Source organism: Polypterus senegalus, chromosome 9 (assembly GCF_016835505.1).
Source record: "Polypterus senegalus isolate Bchr_013 chromosome 9, ASM1683550v1, whole genome shotgun sequence".
Taxonomy (NCBI): Eukaryota; Metazoa; Chordata; class Cladistia; order Polypteriformes; family Polypteridae; genus Polypterus; species Polypterus senegalus.
Window position 1 is genome coordinate 169794527 of NC_053162.1, and position 22079 is coordinate 169816605.

At 40.2% G+C, this 22079-nt stretch overlaps 1 protein-coding gene across 2 annotated transcripts in view; it reads left to right on the top strand.

Moving 5' to 3' along the window:
* The window catches only part of pou2f3 (POU class 2 homeobox 3), a 55469-nt gene that overhangs the window by 5689 nt on the left and 27701 nt on the right, over positions 1-22079 (top strand). For both annotated transcript variants that reach the window (XM_039764210.1, XM_039764211.1), the window contains exon 3: positions 20613-20647. In XM_039764210.1, coding sequence (XP_039620144.1) covers positions 20613-20647 — 35 coding nt within the window. The remainder of the gene's footprint in view (positions 1-20612; positions 20648-22079) is intronic.

Here is a 22079-nt window from a genome sequence, read left to right on the forward strand (position 1 = left end):
TGGCATGCAAATTCCTATTCCTATTTCGGTTAAAGAAACCTGGTTTAAAGGGCCAGACTGCTCCGCGAATAACCCCACTTTTCTTGTCCATGCAAACTTTTAAAGAGTTAAGGTTAAGGCTTTCGTGGTCTGCGCATGTCCGCTGCAATCAGTCAGCCTGTGCGTGTCTTGGCGTCGCGCGCGCGCGCTTTCAGCAGCCACAGGTGGAAACGTCCACAAGATAAACTTCGTGAGGAAAATGATCAGACGATCGCATTATTCCTTATCAGTCTCAGTATTTTAGAGAACTTGCAGGGCTACATTCGGCAGCGCAAGAGCAATGTGTGTTTTTGGGTTGTGTGGTTCCTTGTACAACCATTTCTTGACAAAGCAGTATTTCATTCAGAGAAGGGTTCTTTGCATATGAAGCTGGTGTGGTAGGCTGCCTAACAGGACACTAATTCAGAAAATCTTTTGCCTGTGTTAATTTTTACACGCAGCTAGTTAGTTTCCAAAACCTATGAGAAAATTGGCAACATTTTTTAAAATCGCCACCAACACCCCAAAGCCCCCCGCATAAGCGTTGTGCTTAATCCCAATGAGTCAGAGTTGGATTTATCAACAGGTTTATGTCCAAATAAACGTAATTTGTAGATCGCCTATACGCTATAAGAAAATGTCAAAGTGGCTCTTCATAGTGATGCCATAGGCAGGGGTAATCAGCGCCGCTCCTGGAGGTCTGCACTGGTAATGACCCTGGTATTGAATCCTATGACTTTTGTGCTTTCGTTCTTCTGAGAAAAAATCTTTATCAAGTTGTAGAGTTTTCATTTTCCGAGAACATCATCCATTTGTGGTCCAGAGGAGATTTGTACAACTCAGTCTGTCCCTTCCCTCGCATATTTCTAAAGATTCGTTTAACATAGATACTTCATGATTCACATACACAGGTTTAAATGGAAGCATGTCATCTGAAGACCTGGGGGCTCCTTTGTCATTTGCACCTCATTATTAACTGATATCTGATTTAGAAAATGTGCAACAATTAAAACCTTAATGCAGATGTTTAAAACTAAAATGAACAATTAAGGATTTAGAATCATAATAAATGAGTTAGCTAAAACTAAGCCCAGCAAACATATCACTTTCATAATAAATGAAAAGGTTCTAATTAAAAACTTGAGTCGGTTTGTGTGTTCGAGTTTCAGTCCACCAAGATCTCTTCCTTCAACCACCACCCAGGTCATATCGCACCCAGCCCCTGTTCCTCCAGTAAATAAGAATCAATTCAGAATCATAACAAATGAATTAACTGAAACTAAGCCTAAGAAAACATATTGCTTTAGTAGGGAAAAACGAGTTCTGATTAAAAATGTGATTAAAGCAAAAACCTGTAGCCATTGCGGACCTCCGAGATCAGAGTTGAGTACCCTTGTCATAGGAAAAACATCCACATGAAGCTTCAAGAAAGAAGCTTTATTTATTTAGATCGACAACAGATTCCATTAATAGCCATGCAGAGATGATAACAGATTTGTGAAATACCAGCGAGTTCCTGATTTTTGGAGGACCCTCACCACATATGGTAGCACCGGCGAAGTTTGAGTGTTCTTGATATGTCATATCTTGTTGGCTAGCCTACTACACATTTAAGATTTCTGTTTTATTCACCTATTAGGACCCTTTTCGAAGCCAAATGAGCCAATTTCATATTCAAAGAACCCTTAGAATGAAGTAGTTCTTGGTATACAGGGAACCACACAATCCAGTAAAATGCCATTGTAGAACCATAACTTTAAGAATGCCATCCATGAGTCTTTGAAAACCGGCACACCAAGTAGCACCAAATTAATCACCCAAGTCACAAGCCAGTCCACTGCTGCAAAAGACGACCATCAGTTTCATGAGTTAAGTTAATTTATCCATCATTGCTTAATTAGCGGTCTCATTAAAATATGTACCCAGTTTGCATTTGTTTGTATAGGTTGGTGTGATGAAATGAACAAATAAAAGATAACTCTAGTAAAAATGGCAAAACGCATTGCTTCTGTCGCTTCCAGGGCTGGGTCTTCCCATCCTACCCATTCAGTTAGGTGAGGCCTCTGCCGCTCCTGACAGTTTTTAAAGAGGATTTATAAACCAAATAAATAAATTAATTAGATGAAACCAAAATTATGCATGAAGATGTTTGTGTTTAGGATGCTGGACCCATGAGACAGGATCACCATACCCACTATGCCTGCATGCAAAGAGCTTCTTTGAAAAGATCATGTAATACTATGAGAAATGGACTGCTATTACAATTATCTGTTATAAACGTGGACCCTTATTATCTTGTCTTTTCACCTGTACCGTTTGCTATATTTGTACATTTGCTTAGATAAACTTCATTTGTTCTCAGGGGGAAATTTTGGATTTTTACAGAAGCTGTTTAAATAAACACATACATAAATATGTAGATAAATAAATAAATAGATATGCATACCAGAATGACTAAAAGAAAGTAAACTTCTGACTTGGCAGTCACATTGAGACATTATGCAGGTGTATTGCCATTTGACTTTAAAGGAGCCCTCCCATAGCATTTCTTCTGAGTAATTGGTTGGCTGAAAGTCCTCAGTGTTGGTGTGTCACAGAGAGAGGATGTGCGCCATTGTTCAGAATGGCACTCCATTTTGTTTTAATTCTCTCCTCTAATACTTCCAAGGGCTCCAGAATGCATACCATAACTGAGCTTGCCCCTTTAATTTGCTTGTTGATTCAATGGGTCTCTCTTGAAGTGATGTTAAAAACCCACCACACCACAGCGTTGAATATCACATTGGCCATCACAGAGCTATAGAAGATGTGAAGGACGTCACTTCCAACATTAAAGGAACACATCCAACATAAAAAAAATAAATAAATGTGTTGAAAGTGGCGCAGTGGCACAGTGGTAGCACTGCTGCCTCACAGATAGGAGACCTGGGTTCACTTCCTGGGTCTTTCCTGCATGGAGTTTGCATGTTCTCCCCGTGTCTGCGTGGGTTTCCTCCCACAGTCCAAAAACATGAAGGTTAGGTATGTTGGCGATCCTAAATTGTCCCTGGTGTGTGTGCCCTGCCTGGGGTTTGTTTCCTGCCTTGCGCCTTGTGTTGGCTGGGATTGGCTCCAGCGGACCCCTGTGACCCTGTAGTTAGGATATAGTGGGATGGATGGACGGATAAAGCGTTATCCTTGTTTTTTGACTGCTCAGTTACTTGCACTCTTTACAAATATACACGGCCGAGTTTGCTGAAAAGCATGGCAGTGTTAAGGACACCCTGAACTCCAATCTTGATGATTATTAATTCACAAATGTTTCCCAAATTAAACCATTGTAACTTAAGTAACATATTCAGTCTTTGTAATCTACATGCTCACCAACCCACTTGTTCATTGCTGAGCGGTTCTTCAACTGTCTACTTTTTGCACCAAGCTTGTCTACAGACAGAGCTCATTGAATTCAGGTCAGGTCAGATTGGGAGCATGCACTGATACAGCATTTTGCTGCACCCACCACATGACGAAACAGCTTGAGATCCTGGTAAGCAACCCCCAAAGGCAGAAATGGTGTCCAGTCCAACCCTCCAGAAATGACCATCTACCTGCCAAAGCCAGGTGTTATGTGGGCGTCCCCTTGGCCTGATCCAGCCACTCGACAATGAGTGTCCTATGAGCCTTATCACCCTCGGGGAATTGCACCACATGTCCATAGTGCCGTAACAGATGCTCCCTCACAATAATGCAGATAATGTGCCTCATTTGGGACACCATGAGCAACCACTCATTGGACACAAAGTCAAACCAGCGGTACCCGAGGATTCTCTGAAAAGACAGAGTTGAAAGAGTCCAGTCTTTGTCTCAAGTGAATGGATAGAGTTCATGTCTCGCAACTATATACCAAAACAAGAAGCACCAGGACTCCAAAACTTGGACCTTCGTCCTTTGAATTCACGTCATTTTAGTTCCCTGGAAATTTTTTCTTCATCTTTCCTACTAAGCTATTACATCATCGGTGCTTCTGGAAGTAGAATACTAAGAGTCCTGCTTAATAAGCAGAAATTAAAATGATATCATATAGTTAACAGCTGGTAACTAACTGCCCACCTGGTGGCCCAAGAGCAATTTAATGCAGCACATTAGCAAACCCATAGTGTGGTGAAATGCAGCATTGTTCGTAATGAAAGAAAATTCATTTCTGCTGTCTTATTTATTCAACGACTAGTGTCAGATTTTCACCTCAGTGGTGTTGTGCTGTGCTGGATGTGTGTGTAATGCTACATATCCCTGGTGCTCAAGCAGCCGTACCCCTGCCCGGTGAAGATGAAGAAGAAGTGATGGAGGCTTGAAATGTTGAAACTCTTAATTTTAGAGCAGAAGGTCCATAACAGGTTGATGCTGAAGTTGGACAGGTCATTATCAATTATTATTTCTACGTGATTGTTTTGTCTACTTCATTGGTTTATAATTGAGAGTAAGTGTTTGCAGTCCATTACTGGTATTTCTTGGATTCAGTTATTTCCTATATTCCTCCCCTGGAATAATGTTTCTCAGCCCACTTGTGACCAACTTTATGCCATGTAAGTGTCTTTACGGTCCACCAAGGTGAATTTAGTGTTAACGTCAGAGTGCTTTATGAAGTCTTGGTGAATCGAGCACAATCGTCGGAGTGACCCACCACAACCCACTGCCATTATATAACAATAGGAAACTCGCAACCCACCAGCAGCAGCCCACGACACTGCTGTAGGTAAAGGGCAGTAATATTGTTCCTTGACCCATACAAGTGCATTTTCTTTTAAGAACACAGACATTAGTCTCCATTTTCACCTTTTGTTCACTCTACCCTGGCGTTTTTAACCTCAAAAACGGAGACTTTTGAAAGTGTTCTCCAGAGCTGTACAGTATATTTCTGAAATGCCAGTCCAGAGTTCTCGTGTGGGGGAAAATGGGAAGTTCTGAAGTCTATTTGCCCTCTGATTGGTTCTTGCTTAGTACATGGCACTTCCATGATTGGATCCTGTTTTATACATTTTCTCATCCTCTTTGTTCGCCTTATACTTGTGCATTACTCTCATCATCAGTCCAGACAATACAATCTGTTTTTTTTTTTTTTATTTGGGTTACTCTTATTCACCATTGCTGTTCTTCTGTCTGTAAATGTAAGCTGCAAACTAATGCCTAACATGGAGGACACTTCCCTGTCCTGTTTGTGCCCAGTGTTGAGAAACGGCTTCTTTACATGTATTTTCAGTCATTTTAGTGAGGAGGGAGATAGGGTTGCCAGATTAGAAAATTACAAATATGGGACATTGTTAAAATCTCTCTCTATATTACTATACATATAAATGTATACAGACCCCCCACACACCCAGACCAATATATTATATAAAAGTAGAGACATAAGTTAAAAACATAAAGCAAGGATTTTAATGGGTGGTTCTCAACCTGTGGGGTGGACCCCCTAGGGGGGCACGAAGTAACAAAATGGGGGACACGAAGATGTGAAAAAAAGAAAATAAGAATCAAAAATATGAAAAAAACATCTGTTGAAACCAAAGCAAATTAACTTAAACTACATTCTGATACTAGAACAATAAATATAGAGTTAGATAAATGTCGATACAAGTTAAGTAGGTATAACAAAAGTAAAATCATTTGAAAATGATTTACTGAAAGTGAAATCACATACACCACAGTTTGCTTCAAAACAGCTTCTGCCTTGTTTGATAAATGTCCATTCGCCGGAATATTCATCACGAAATTTACACTTACGTTTTGGCATCTTCGGATGGATGGATGGATTAGTTTTTAAGTGGGCCGTGGCGAGTAGTAACAGCACACTTTGGTGACAGTCGCTGTATGTTGCAATGCTGATCCAGGACTGCACAGCAGCGCGGCTGGAGAGTTAAACGGTGAGAGTGTCGCCGTCCTCAGCCAACCAGAGCAACTGAACAAGCTGCAAACAGGCAGCAAACACGAGCTTCCTCGTTACATTTGGATTATTTTCATCGAGAGAATCTGAGAAAAGAAAGTATGATTACTTATAAAGTTACAACTAAGTACTGTAAGAAGATAGTAAAAATACATTTTTATTACGAATTTTGAAAATGAAATAAATATGGGACATTTGGGTGTCCCTGAAAGGTCAGTACGGGACAGGGGACAGAATGATCAAATATGGGACATGTCTTGTATATAAGGGACGTCTGGCAACCCTAAGAAGATCCTTTCATAAGCAATTTGAAAATGATGGTGTGGATGGATGTCTTTTTGTTTTGTTTAAAAACTCCATTTTTAAATGAACATTTGGTAGTGTGGATGTGGCCTTCATAAATAACAAGACCCTTCTTTAGAAACAGCATGATTTTCCTCAGCTGCATATAGATGTTATTTAAATTTACTTCAGAAATAGTACATGTTTCATTTTGTCTCTGTTTTATACACTTTTGTGACATCACATTATGATGTTATGGTGGCGCAGTGGGTAGCGCTGCTGCCGTGCAGTTAGAAGACCCGGGTTCACTTCCCGGGTCCTCCCTGTGTGGAGTTTGCATGTTGTCTGCGTGGGTTTCCTCCCAAAGACATGCAGGTTAGGTGCATTGGCAATCCTAAATTGTGCTTGGGCTGTGTGTGTGTGTGCCCTGCGGTGGGCTGGGGTTTGTTTCCTGTCTTGCGCCCTGGGATTGGCTCCAGCAGACCCTGTGACACTGTAGTTAGGATATAATGGGTTGAATAATGGATGGATTATGATTTTATGATGTCATGTTCAGTTTATAATGCTTTTTAATACCACCAAAGGGCCAAAAATAACACCTAATAATGACAGCACCATATTGTGCATTGATTGAACATTAGAGCGAACATTAATTTTATTTTAATTCTTTTCATTTTTATTACTATTTAATTTAATATTGTTTCTTTGTATCAGTATACTGCTGCTGGATTATGTGAATTTCCCCTTGGGATTAATAAAGTATCTATCTATCTATCTATCTATCGATTGCTTTTCTGCTGATTTGATGATATTTTTTTATTAAATGGCGGGTTTAGAGAAAAATACTCATAAACTGTCCAAGTTAGGACGGATTTGAGGGATTACTCCAAAAGGCAGTTTGTATGTAATCTCTGAACTGCAGTCCAAAATTGAACGCACCGCTTCATCAAAAGGAAATTTCCTTTACCTGGACGAGATGTCTTCTTATTTCTTTCCTCAGGAATAATAGGACAGGCCTGGGAGTTTTTAGTCACACCAAAGTTGATACTGTATACCTGTAGAGCACGCTATAAAATCCACAGTTTAGTATCTGCAAGTTGTCATTATTTGGGACAGTCATGTTCAGTACTACTACTGCTTAATAAACCACAGGGTTGTGAGAGTGAAGAATTGGGTGCAAGGCAGGAAATCGCCATGGACGGTGCACTTTAGTCCATCGCAGGGCACATTGAGGCTCACATTTGATTGAAGGCCTTTAGGAATGCAGGAGGTAAAGCTAATGTGACATGAGAATGACAGTTGTGTTTGAAAGTTTGTGAACCCTTTAGAATTTTCTGTATTTCTGCATAAATATGACCTAAAACATCATCAGATTTTCACTCAAGTCCTAAAAGTAGATAAAGAGAAACCAGTTAAACAAATGAGACAAAAATATTATGCTTGGTCATTTATTTATTAAGGAAAATGATCGAATAGTACATATTTGTGAGTGGTAAAAGTATGTGAACCTTTGCTTTCAGTATCTGGTGTGACCCCCCTTTGCAGCAATAACTGCAACTAAACGTTTCCGGTAACTTCTAATCATTCCTGCACACCAGCTTGGAGGAGTTTTAGTCCAATCCTCCATACAGAACAGCTTCAACTCTGGGATGTTGGTGGGTTTCCTCACATGAACTGCTCGCTTCAAGTCCTTCCACAACATTTCGATTGGATTAAGGTCAGGACTTTGACTTGGCCATTCCAAAACATTAACTTTATTCTTCTTTAGCCATTCTTTGGTAGAACAACTTGTGTGCTTAGGGTTGTTGTCTTGCTGCATGACCCACCTTCTCTTGAGATTCAGTTCATGGACAGATGTCCTGACATTTTTCTTTAGAATCCTCTGATATAATTCAGAATTTATTGTTCCATCAATGAAGGCAAGCCATCCTGGCCCAGATGCAGCAAAACAGGCCCAAACCATGATACTACCACCACCATGTTTCACAGATGGGATAAGGTTCTTACGCTGAAATGCTGTGTTTTCCTTTCTCCAGACATAACATATTTCATTTAAACCAAAAAGTTCTATTTTGGTCTCATCCGTCCTCAAAACATTCTTCCAATAGCCTTCTGGTTTGTCCACGTGATCTTTAGCAAACTGCAGACAAGCAGCAATTGTTTTTTTTTTGGAGAGCAGAGGCTTTCTCCTTGCAACCCTGCCATGCACACCATTGTTGTTCAGTGTTCTCCTGATGGTGGACTAATGAACATGAACATTAGCCAACGTGAGAGATGCCTTTAGTTGCTTAGAAGTTACCCTGGGGTCCTTTGTGACCTCACCGACTATTACATGCCTTGTTCTTGGAGTGATCTTTGTTGGTCGACCACTCCTGGTCTTGAATATCCTCCATTTGTACACAATCTGTCTGACTGTGGATTGGTGGAGTCCAAACTCTTTAGAGATGGTTTAGTAACCTTTTCCAGCCTGATGAGCATCATCAACTCTTTTTGTGAGGTCCTCAGAAATCTCCTTTGTTCGTACCATGATACACTTCCACAAACATGTGTTGTGAAGAGCAGCCTTTGATAGATTCCTGTTCTTTAAATAACACAGGGTGCCCACTCACACTTGATTGGCATCCCCTTGATTGACAACACCAGACACCTGACACCTCACCTTCAAACTAACTGATCATCCTAGAGGTTCACATACTTTTGCCACTCACAAATATGTAATATTCAATCATTTTCCTCAATAAATAAATGACCAAGTATAATATTTTTCTCTCATTTGTTTAACTGGTTTCTCTTTATCTACATTTAGGACTTGAGTGAATATCTGATGATGTTTTAGGTCATATTTATGCAGAAATATAGAAAATTCTAAAGGGTTGACAAACTTTCAAGCACCACTGTACATGGAAACTTCACACAGGCACAAGGATATTAGAACCATGAGGCGGCAGCACTACTCCTGGACACAAAGAGCTCTTTGATAAGGCCGTGTAACATTAGGATGTATTATGCATCATTATGCATATGAATTCATTAGCTGGAATTAGTGAAGGTCTTCCTTAACTGTTTCCCACTGTGGAACATAAAAATAAATGTGCAAATGAGATGGGTCAATTTTGACATAATAAGAATGGTCTGCTGTTGACTTGTCTTTCCAAAGGACGTCCTTTCTCAATCCCAATTGATAAGAGTCACCAGGAATGCAGGCAATGTCTCCTTGCTTTCCAGACTTCCCGCTCTGAAGGTTTTTGAATGCGTGAAGAATTAACGTGGATAGTTAGATGGGGAATATCTCCAGCCATATTAACTGTCTAATGCAGCAAGTCTTCCTGAGTGTGTGGCCTTTTACAATTTCTCCTGATAGCTATGCAAGTTGCATTGCAGTGATACTATCGCTTGTGCCAGGCATTCAGTTGGTACTCTTACAGAAACCAAACACATCTCTGCAGATCAACCTGAAAGTCAATAGTAGCAAGCCTGATAGCCGAGGTTAATAGTTTTGTTACTTTAATCAGCTGCAGTAAAAGGAGGACAATAAAGCAGGAGAGAATTCTGGGCTTCTTTGTCCAGAGATGAGGCTTTGTCAGATATTCAACATGTGGAGAAGGAAGTGAGGGAGGAAAGCCCCACAACTAAGTTCTGAAGGTATGAAAAAAGGGGGAAACAATGGAAGAACCTGGAGTGGGCTGGCACCCTGCCCGGGGTTTATTTCCTGCCTTGCGCCCTGTGTTGGCTGGGATTGGCTCCAGCAGATCCCCGTGACCCTGTAGTTAGGATATAGCAGGTTGGATAATGGATGGATGGATGGACAATGGAAAAACACAAAGTCTGAGACTAGTGTATGAAGTGCATAAAATAGCCCTTCAGGTCTGAAGAAGAAGAAGAAGAAATGGTTATTAACACAGCACATCTAAAACATGATCGCAGAAATGCATGGTGCAAGAAAAAGTGCAATAAATAAACAAATCCAATGTGTACCAAGTTTCATTCTGATATTCTAGCAAAAGGCAATTTTAACAAAGGCAAACCTTTATAAATAAGTTGACAGAAATGTTAATACTTCATGTTTCTATGGATAAGCCAGTTATTTTATCCATATTATCATATTTAATTTTTAAACTTCTTAATTTTAAGTGCAATGCATTGATACGAATTACAACAATTTGCATTTTAAACAGATTTTGTAAATTAGCTAGTTGAATAAGCCCTTTTTGTTTTGGCCTTTCAAATAAAATGTAGCCAAGATTAACTTTAAAGCTCATTTCTATTTATTAATTCTGGATTGTATTAGAACGGGAAATATTATACTGGGACAGAAAGATTAGTGATTTTAAAGATTTTAACTTAATTTCGAGGTTTACTTGCCTGAATTGTTTATGTGCCCATCCAGTAAGTGCTTATCTGAAAGATATAATTTTGACTAAAAGTATTTTGCACATTTAAATATGCTTCAGTGGGTTGCGTGTGAGCATCTGACTGTTACTCTATGTGTATGTGTATGTATTTAGCTGTAGGAAGAAGAAGATTGTGGGTTAATTCAGTTGCTGTTTCATTAACATTGTTTTCTTCTAAAGTCTTGAGGTGATTCTTTGTGTAAAATATAAAAAACAGGATACTAGGAAGGGGGCAAATACTTTTTCACAGCATCTTGAGCCTGCAGAAGGGGTTTTTTTTTGTTTTTGTTTTTGTATTTTTGTTTAATTTCTATCCTCTGTTATCGTTTCTAACTCTAAATTAGAAATTTGTGTCTCATGTATTATTCTGTTAGTTGGTATTTAATGTTTATATACGATTGCATTCAGTGCTATGATTTTCTGTGGTTTTATTCTTATTTTGTTCTTATCAAATATTTGTGAAGCAGTCTAAACATGGGAAAGGCGATATATAAATAAATTTGACCCTCCGTGTGTGTCTGTGTGTGTATGTATGTAAAAAAAAGTGTATTTATGTATGTGTGGTTGTGAATTTGATTTATTCGTCTGCATACCTGATTACTGACTGATGTAGAGGTTTCAGTATTTATGTACATTTTTGTTTACGCAAAGGAGCTACAAATTGTTTCTTCGTGTACCCATTTCTTTTTATTGATGCATATTTTTCAACATTCCTTTTTAACATTAGTTTCCTGTATTTCTGATTATATCTAATTTTATTTACTGTTCGTGTTCTCCATTTTGTTGGTAACCCTGGTGTCCCAGATTTTAGCACCACAAGACGTCAAGCACATGAGTAGGTTCAGTAAGTACAATGCCAGATCAGTCGTTGTCTGTGTCTGATTTGCATGTTCTCCACTTTCTAGTTTTGTTCTTGGTGGCGAGTACACGGGTCTCATGCCACACGCATGTTCAGGAGGGATAGTTCTTCATTGGCCCCTTTTGTGTCGATTTGTCAGATATGCACTGCCTTACCACTGAGGAATACACGGGTTTAAAGGAAATGGACAGAAGCAACGCCGGATTTCAGCACAGGCTAAAGGTGCCCTGAAATTATTCAAGGTGTATTCAACAGTTTATTTGTTTTTTCAAAGAAACATTCATGACGCGCTAGTCTCACTTTCGCGCACGCGCACCGTCATCCCGCATTTACGCGCCTCTAGAGATGGAGGGCGGCTCTTGGAAAACGGGTGGTAATGGAAAGAGAAAAATATGTGATGAAGAAAGCGATTTTGTCTTGTTCTAATGACAGTCTTCTACAATGACCAGTGACAGCATTATATATTGCAGGGCCGGATTAACACCATTAGAGGCTCTAAGCACTTTGGTGCCCCCGTATATATGAGCAGCACTCACGCTCAGTGGACAACTGAACGGGACAGCCGACATGACCAAGACAAGAACGACCACGTGAGCCTCGGTGTACCGTGTGGCAGTTTCCAGATTCTAATTTGGTCGTATTCCCAAAGATCACTACATATCATTAGCCTCTATTATTACTATTTTATTATTTTTATTATTGTGTTAATTTCTATATATACAGTAGGTATATATATTTTTGTCATTTAATGTGGGAGCCATTTTTTAACCCGGTTCAGCTGCACCATTTTCAGTTTTGCACCATATGGTCCATTGCAAATACGGCAATGGAAATTTTCGGTAGTGCCCCCACTTCCCTTGATGCTCTAAGCACGTGCATGTTTTGCTTAATGGTTAATCCAACCATCCTATAGTGACAGTGAAGCAGATGAAGTTGGTGATTTTGAATAAACGGTCAATTCTGACGGCACTTCTGAACTGTGTGACAAGAGCTCTGGGAAGAGCTGCCGAGGATCCCTTACTGAGTTCCAACCTGTTTGTTCATAAGTGGCGGCATGTTAGCTGTAATTGTGAGTACGTAAAGCCAACACACGCACACGGCAATCCATCCCGCACCGCTCACCGAAAACAAATTTCAGGTGCTCACGTGGTCTGTTTTTTCAGTTATGACGAATTGTTTTGTTGTCTTTCTTTGTATTTATTATAGTAAGTGAAAAGCCTGAAATTGATACGTCCTGGTCGACAAAAAACTCTTTTAATGCCTAATGGACTGCAGATTACGAGTACAAAACATTTGCGATTTGTTGACGACAGCTGACCTGCCACTTCGCACAAAACTGAGAAATCGTTTATGAAAATAAAATCGTTCTTTGCGCTTTACATGCTGGAAGTGTATGGTTTTGTCTGACAACGACGCGATAAAAACATACTGGACCTCGTATGTGTGCTGTTATTTACACACACACACACACACACACACACACACACATATATATATATATATATATATATATATATATATATATATATATATATATATATATATATATATATATATATATATATTTGTGTATATATTTTTGGTTTTGCCAAAAAATGTTTCAGGTCAATCAAAAAAAAAGTTAATACAGCTAAGATTTGAGTTATGTCAGCTTCTATTAAAATTACATAGATCAAGGACACTTCAATGAGTAAGGTGAGTTAGCCTTTCCTTTACATTTTAAATTATTTTTAATTATCATACAGAGTAGGATTAATCATTAAGCAAAATACGCACTTAGGGCATTAAGGGAAAGGGTACAAAACAGAAATTTTCCATTGCCGGATTTTCCATGGACCACATGGTGGAAAACTGCAAATGGAGCAGCTGAACTAGGTTCCACAAAAAGGGGCTCCCACATTAAATTACAAAAATTATATATAAATACAAATAATAATAATAATATGAATGGTAATAATAGAGGTTAGTGTTATATATTAATATTGGGAATACAACAAATTAGAATCCGGTAACTGCCACACGGTCCACCGAGGTTCACATGATCGTTCTTGTCTTGGTCATGACGGCTGTCCCATTCATTCGTCCACTGAGGATGAGTACAGCTCATATGTATGGGGGCAGCAAAATCTTTTAAATGCTTAGAGCCTCTAAAGGTCTTAATCCTGCCTTGCACAGGTTTAGTAAGGACCGACTCGGGTGATTTTTGGGGGTGCGGATTTGGTTTGACTAGGTTCGGGGTGCAGTGCCGGCAAATGTTCGTTTATGCATTGTTACTTTATTTAGCTAACCTGTTGTTTGGATTGGCTTATTTGTTTATTTATTGACGGATAATTTATTTACATAAAAATTTATTCAACGAAATTTATAAATCAAAAATGCGAACGGAGATGAACAGCATAGATTAGAGTCAGTCTGAACCAAAGTCCGTCAATGCGAGCGCATGCGTGTGTTGTTATTCCAGGAAACGCGTCAACGGCGGTCCAAAAGTGCAACGCGCCGTCTTTTTTGGGGTTTCCTCCTTTTTCAGGACGATCAAATCCCGTAAAGCGCTGCCTAGCGAATGTGATTATTTGAGGAGCCTGATGAAATTCGAACTTTTCGCGTCAACTCATCTCATAGCCCCAACGACCCACGAATTAGGTCTAAAGGCTGCAGATGGTACATGCATGGACGCTCTTGAGCATTCCAATCAGCTTGAGAAGTTCCTATGCATGTTAGTTTGCGAATTCTTTAATCCAGATGTTTCGAAGCCTTCCTGATGGCCTTGCGAAGCAGGATAATTGAGACCGCCAGGTACCGTGTACCAGGGTAAGCGGTTTGTTTAGTTCGCTCCACGAGCCTCCAACTCCGCCGTCGGCTCCACCTGACACCTGTCCTGCAGAAAGGTCCCAGTTGAAGAGCAGCGTCTCGGGGGCCGCAGAAGAGCGTTTCCTTGGAAACCAGCCCCAGCCTATTTGCATGAGCAGATCATTTCCATACTGGAAGTGAAGCCCTGAAAGGTAGATTTTCATAATGTAGGACAGCAGACCTGGGGCGAGCGAGCAAGAGACAGGGGTCGAAATTTGCATTTCAAATTAGGATGATGCGAGGAGCTTAATCTATCCCAACAAAGGCATGTTTTCCCGTTGTTGCTTTTTTTTTTTTTCTTTGTGACACTTAAAGTTTTAAAAATAAGGCCCATTGTAGACATTTACCAGACGGGTTGTTAATCGGATTTTTTTATGCCCCCTACATTTGAAAGCTCCCCACCTTTACAAAAGCCATCCCTAACTTACAAACTGGCAACTGCACACCATTATTTAATATTAAGACAAGAGATCTCAATTTTGAAATGTTTTAATTCTGGTTTGGCTTGTAGCACGCATTCAGAAAGCATTTAGACCCCTTAGTTGTTTTCACACATTTTGTTATGTTGCAGCCTTATCCCAAACTGTTCATTTTTCGCACCACATCAATTAATACTCAATACCACAGAATAACAAAGTAAAAATGGGATTTTTACCATTTTTTGCTATTTTGTTCAAAATTAAAAACTGAAATATCCCAATTATAAGTACTCAGACCCCTTTCTCTGCTCTTATTTGAAGCCCCTTTGGCAGTGATTCCAGTCTGGAGTCTTCTTTGGTTTGACACCAGCAAGCTTCTCAACCCTGGATTTGTGGATTTTCTGCCATTCTTTGCTACATACCCCTCAAATTCTTGTCAGTGTGGATGGAGAGTGACCTTCGGTGGACAGCTATTTCCAGGCATCTTCAGAGATGTTTGATTGGGCTCTGACTGGGCAACTTGAGGGCATTCATTGAGCTGACCCTAAGCCAATCCTGTGTTGTCTTTGCTTTGTCCGGTTTAAGGTGAACCTTCAGCCCAGACTGATGTCCAGGGTGCTCTGGGGCAGCTTTTCATTTGAAATAACCCTGTGCTTTGCTCCATGCAGCTTTCTCATGGACCCTGACTAGTCTCCCAAGTCCTTGTCACTGAAAAATCAACCCCACAGTATGATGTGGCCACCACCATGCTTCACTGTTGGAATGGTATTTCACGGGTGATGAGCAGTGCCTGGTTTCCTCCAGATGTGATGCTTAAAGTTGAAGCCAGATGGTTCAATCTTGGTTTCATCAGACCAGAGAATCATGTTTCTCTTAGCCTGTGAGTCCATTAGGTGCCTTTTTACAAACTCAAGAGCTGTCTGGCCACTCTGCCATAAAGCCCAGATTGGTGGAGCATTGCAGTGGTGGTTGTCTTTTTGGAAGTTTCTCCTGTCTCCACACAGATAGCTCTCTAGAGCTCAGCCTTAGTGACCATCAGGTTCTTGGTCACTACTCTTACCAAGGCCCTGGTTTGGTCAGTTGTTCCAAACCTATTTCATATAAACATTATGAAGGCCACTGAGCTCTTGGGAACCTTCAATGCTGAAGACTTTTTTTTTTTTTTATTCTTCTCCAGATCTGTGTGTCGAGACAATCCTGTCTCTCAGTTCTGTAGGCAGTTCCTTCAACTTTGAGTTTTTGCTCAATCCTCTGTAGACAAGTGTCTGTCTTTCCTAATCCAGGCCAGTCATCTGAATTGACCACAGGTGGGCTCAGACATCTCTATGATGATCAACAGAATGGAATGCATCTGAGCCAAGTGTCATAGAAAAGGGTCTGAATTTTTGTGTCAGTATGAGATTTCAGTTTTTATTTTTATTAAATTTGCAAAACTTCTTAAAATCCTCTTTTCATTTTGCCATTCTGGGTTACTGAGAGTTTGATGAGTGGAACAAATTAATTTAAATGATTTTAGCATACAGGTGCCATGTGGAAAAATGTGGAAAAAAAGTGAGGGGGTTTAAATATTTTCCAACTGCACCGTATATTAAGAAGCATGTGAAGATGCATACTGTAGTCTTTAATCGCCGGGAGCGTGTTTTCTTGAATTTATTCATTCATTTTTGAACTTTCTTAATCCAGTTCACAATAGAGTGAGGCAGACTCTGCACATGGAGGACACCAGTCCATTTCTGGGCCACCTCACAGGCACACTGACGTTCCAACCAGGGACCATGTAGATCTGCAAATCTACTCAATGCTGTACGTTTTAAGGATGTGGGAAGAAAACCGCAGAAGTCAAACCCATGCAGACATAAGTAGAATGTGCAGCATGTCCTCACACACATCATTTGAATCTAGCAAACAGCAGCATTAACGTCTGTGCCATCATTCATCCCTCAGTGTGTTTATTTTATTGTAATAATTATAACTGTCAAGCAAACTAAAATCAAAAGTAGACATAAACAGGTGCCACTCATTCGGTGCCCGTCATGCCCGTGTGATCAGTGACATGCACCTACTATTAAGCTTTGTTTGATTTACATATTTATCACTAATACGTCATCTTTTTGCAAATAAAGTCTAGGAAATCAAATTGTTCAGAAAATAACAGCCCTTGGATATTATAGGGCATAACAAAGTCCAAAAACTGGTAAACAAATATAAAGTCATCTCAGATAAAGGAGCACTGGAATCGTTGGGTGGAAGGGCCCTTTTAATCTGATTGGCCATCCCAGCAGTGACTCAACTGTAAAACGACCAATAGGAGAGAGACGGCTTGTTGGCCGAGGTCTCCACGACTCTGAGTGTGTTTGGCTTGTCTGACTCCTTTTCTACAATCTGACTGTAGTTCTGCAATTATCTGATGGGCAAATATTGTTGTTTTCATTTTATGTTCATTACTTTTTATTCTGTTTTTCCGTGCATTTTAAATACATCTGTATCCTCATACTGTATGTGATGGCTCTATATTTCGTGAGTGGTGTATTCTATCCTTGCATTTAGCTTTGTGTATGCACTTGGTGAGGAGTGCTGTACGAGAACAAAGTTCTTTGTATTGTTGTATTGTATTTCTCAGGTGGCCATTGGCCGTCAGCTCTGTGCAGAAGATTACTTGTGTTCTGTTTTGTGTTTTGTATTTACAACATTATGTTGACACCCATTGCATGGCCGACCTACCTGGAAATGGGTTCTCTCTTTCAATTGCCTTTTCCAAAATTTCTGTCATTTTTGTCCTACAAGGTTTTTAGGGAGCTTTTTTTTCTTGACTTCTTAGAGAGGGCCTGTTAATACCAATTGAGGCATTCCTTGTGTGATTTTTGGTTATGCAAGGAATATATTGTTGTTATTATATTACACGGGACTTTGCACCAAGTCTATTAAAGAAACGGTTTACTTTGAAAAATCAGCAGAAACAGTGCCACAGAAATAAAGGAAGGTAAGAAACTGTGCTTGCCTTATAGGTACTGGGAGGACAAGTCGCTGATGGATGTTGTGGCCCGGTGCAGGAATGACAGGTTGCAGCAACTGAGAATAGTTGGGACACCAACTGGGTCATCCTGTTCAATATAACAGTCCAATGCAAATAACTGCCTTTCTGCCTTTAATATGCAGCCCTGTCAGGGCAAAAAAAAGAACATACAACGGGCTCTATATAGGGTCCTACACAGGAGCGGTCTGTTCAGCTTGAAAAGACATCTCCTTCTGGGCAGCTGGGCTTCTAGCATTATGCAAGGAGGTCCTCGGACGCCTCTGCGTGACAATGTCTTTCCTCTCCTTAAGGCTGTTCAAACAGCTCTTTAAAGTGTGAAATTATATAACAGTGTTTTGTGTTGTTTTTTTCCCCCAATGTAATCTACTCAAACTAAATGCACTTAGAGAAGCTCAGAATTGTATAGAACTATCCATCTATCCATTATCCAACCCGCTATATCCTAACTACAGGGTCACGGCGGTCTGCTGGAGCCAATCCCAGCCAACACAGGGTGCAAGGCAGGAGACACACTCTGGACAGGGTGCCAGCCCACTGTAGCACACACACACACACACACTAGGGACAATTTAGGATCGCCAATGCACCTAACATGCATGTCTTTGGACTGTGGGAGGAAAGCCACGCAGACACGGGGAGAACATGCAAACTCTACACAGGGACGCGAACCTGGGTCTCCTAACTGAGAGGCATTGATGGATCTAATGAATACAAATCTTTTGAATAAATGCTGTAAAACTTCTTCCAGAAAGAGTCAATATCCACAAGCTAACATTTTCTTAGTCTTATTTTTTTTTTGATTACTGAAGCCCCGATATTGAATGTGTTTCTTATGATCCACCAGTTTTTTTCAGTGGATTCAAAAAGTACACAGGCTCCATAATTTTCTTCCCACTTTTGTGTGTTGCAGATTTCATTTTAAATGGGCAATTTAATGCCCATCAGTCTGCTCTTAATAGCCCATAATGACAAAGTGAAAACATCATTCTCAGAAAGGTTAGCAAAGTTATTAAAAATCAAACTGAAACCCCTCCTTCATTCAGGTACTTTGTAAAAGTAGCAATTTTCAGAGCAAGTCTTCTTAAGGAAGTCTCTACAAGCTTTGCACACCTGGATTTGAGCAGTTTTTCCCATTCTTCCTGGCAGATTCTGTCAAACTCCATTTAAATTGAATAGGATGGTAAACTACCATCTTTAGGTCTCCCCACCGATGTTCACTGGGATGTACGTCTGCATGTTGGATGAGCTACTCAAGGACACTCAGAGACATGTCCTGAAGCCACGCCAGAGGTATCCTGGCCATAAGCTTTGAGTCATGGTTATTGTCCCAGTCTGAGATGGTGTGCATTCAGCAGCAGGTGCTCTTCAAGACATCTCTGTGTTTGCCTCAGTTCTGACCTGTCTCCCTGTTCCTTTAGTTCCATAGTATGAAGGTGCCACCACCAGGCTTCTTCCTAGGGATGGTATTAGGCAGGTGATAAGCAGTGCCTGGTCTTCACTAGACATAGTGCTTGGAGATCGGACTAAAGAGTTCCCTTTTTCTCTCATCAAACCAGAGAATCCTTCTCCACAGCTTGAGTCCTTCAACATGTCAAATGCCTTTTACTCTACTTCTGTCTTGCCACTTTACCATAAACACCTGGTTGACAGAGTGCTGCTGTGCTGCCTACCCTTCTGACAGGTTCTCCTATCTTTGCAGAGGACATCTGAAGCTCTTGTACAATGACCATTGTGTTGTTGATCACCTTCCTGACCAAGACCCTTCTTGCCCGGTTATTTAGTTTAGGTGGAGAGCCAACTGCTAAATCTACAGTAGGATGAGTCCTGGTGGTTTCAAACATCTTCTGTTACACAGTGCTCCTGGGAACACTCAGAGCTTTAGAAATGGTTTGATCCCCTTGGCCTGAAATATAACTTCTCACAGTCTGATCATGGACACCTTGAACTTTATGACTTGGTTTTTGTCTTGATGTGCAGTGTGAATTGTGGACACGTGTGTATTTTTAAATGATGTCCAATCAGTTCAGTTTACCTCAGGTGGACTCCACTCAAGTTCTAGACACGTCTCAAGGACAATTTAAGCGAACAGGATGGAGCTGAGCACAATTTGGGGTTTGACAGTAATGGGTATATTGGATATTTAGAGCATGAGAGATTCCAGTCTGTGATGTTTAATAAATCTGCAAACCTTTGTGAAGACATATCTTCTCTTTGTTATTATGCGTTATTAAGTGTAGACTGATGAACAAAAATGGAAAAAACAAAGTGTGCAGAAGGTGAAGGGGTCTCAATACTTTCTGAATTCACAGTAACCACAGGTCCTTTAGATATATGAATTTGATTTTAACTGGAAAAAAGCCAGACAAAATGACACCTTTTATTGGCTAACTGAAAAAATTACAATATGCAAGCTTTCGAGGCAACTCAGGCCCCTTCTTCAGGCAAGATGTCAAGAAGAAGGGGCCTGAGTTGCCTCGAAAGCTTGCATATTGTATTTTTTTTAGTTAGCCAATAAAAGGTGTCATTTTGCTTGGCTTTTCTCCACATTCATAATGGCTAACACGGTACAACACCCTAGTACTACATTTTAACTGGGAAAAATACAGTATTACAATACTGCAAAGAGAAAATTGTGTATGCAGTACAGCCGTTGTAGACCGGTAGATAAAAGTATTGAGTGGGTTGCTTTGCAAAACATTTTTTCTGTACTTTTTATTGTCCCAAAATAAGCAATGAATATTTAAAAGCCAGCCTGGAGCTACACTGCAATGTGTGTTCAAATGTGTAGTATTGGAGAGATCAGGTAGCTGGCTAATTTTTTTAAAATTTTTATTTCTTTTCCCAGACAATGAACGAAATGGCTTGGATTTCTCAAGGCCGGTAAGTAACTTAAAAGTCAAAGTTAACATCTGAAATCTGTGAAGGAAGTGAGGAGCAGACTAATCAGAAATGAAGCATATGGCCTGTAGGGGGCATTGCAGACAATCAAACCCCAGACACAATTTCACCACAGCAATCCTGAATTCAAATAAACTTATTTTTACTTTATCAAAGTACCTTCATACGCAATACAATACAATGCACAATTCCTTTATCTCTTCCATCCTTGCTTCCTTTCTTCTTCCAAGCATTGTCTTCGTGCTCTGAATTCCCAGAGTGAGGTTTGATGGCTACCGTAATCCTGGACCAGGGAGCACTTCCAGTACCACAGCATTGAATGAAGGCAGAAGCCCCCCCAACCCCCCCAAAAATGCCTTCTATAGGCAGCTCCCTCTGGTGGCACTCGGGAAACGCCAAAGGGCTGTCCAACAGGACTACAATTCCCAGGTTGCTTTGCAGGTGTGCACATGGGTGATCTGACGAAAGCTGAGAAACCTGAATCTGCCAGTCCATAAAACATCTGGGTAGTGTTCCCAAAATGAAGAAAAACAACAATATTGGACATGTATGATAACACAATAAGGGCACTAAAAGTCAAAGAAGATGTTTAATTGACAGAAACGCTTGAGTTCTCATTAAAGATAAAATTGGATGGAGACAAAATAGGCCTCTTCCAGTTTGAGACCCCAAATTATCTGTTGGCTTGCTTTTTCATTTCATCATGGTTTGTCTGCTGGTAAAGGACAAAAAAGGATCAATTTAAAGGTTATGAATTCTTAAAAAACAAGTCTGTTAAAGTTTAGGTAAAAGACGTCTGTCCTCTTTGCAGTGGGTACTAGCTGAACTGACGGGAAAGACAACTGGCATCCAGTTGGCATCCCTGTACTAGAGTTATATACGACCACTTCTCAGGATGGCAAGCCGTCTGACCGGGCAGTGTGATCAGAGGCTCGGATTGCCACCTCTGTAAAGAAGAGCTGCTTTATGTTCCAATCTAACGACCGTGTCTGTCAGTTCCTAGGAGTGTTGCAATGTCTTGTTTGATTATGTACAGTATTTCATTTCATTTACTCTTTTCTTTATTTTTACATTAGGTACCCCATACATTTTTGAATTAGCACAAGCCTTTTGACTTTATAATTGTACCAGCTTTCTCTCACCTGCACAGATTTTTGTATTGTAATACCATCTTTGAAATATCAGGATCAAAATTGCATTCACCTTCTCTGAGGCAGTCTATATAGTGCCGCATGGATTAATTTAAATTGAAGTCATATTGCATTTTAAGTATGATGTGTAAAGTGAAGTCTCAATGGGTGTACGCCATTTGTTGAAAGAACCAGTTGAACAACAAGAGGAAATTGGATGTGTGGAAACACTGTGTCATTTTGAGTAGTGGAAGAAAAATAAAACATAGTGGTTTATGTTGTTG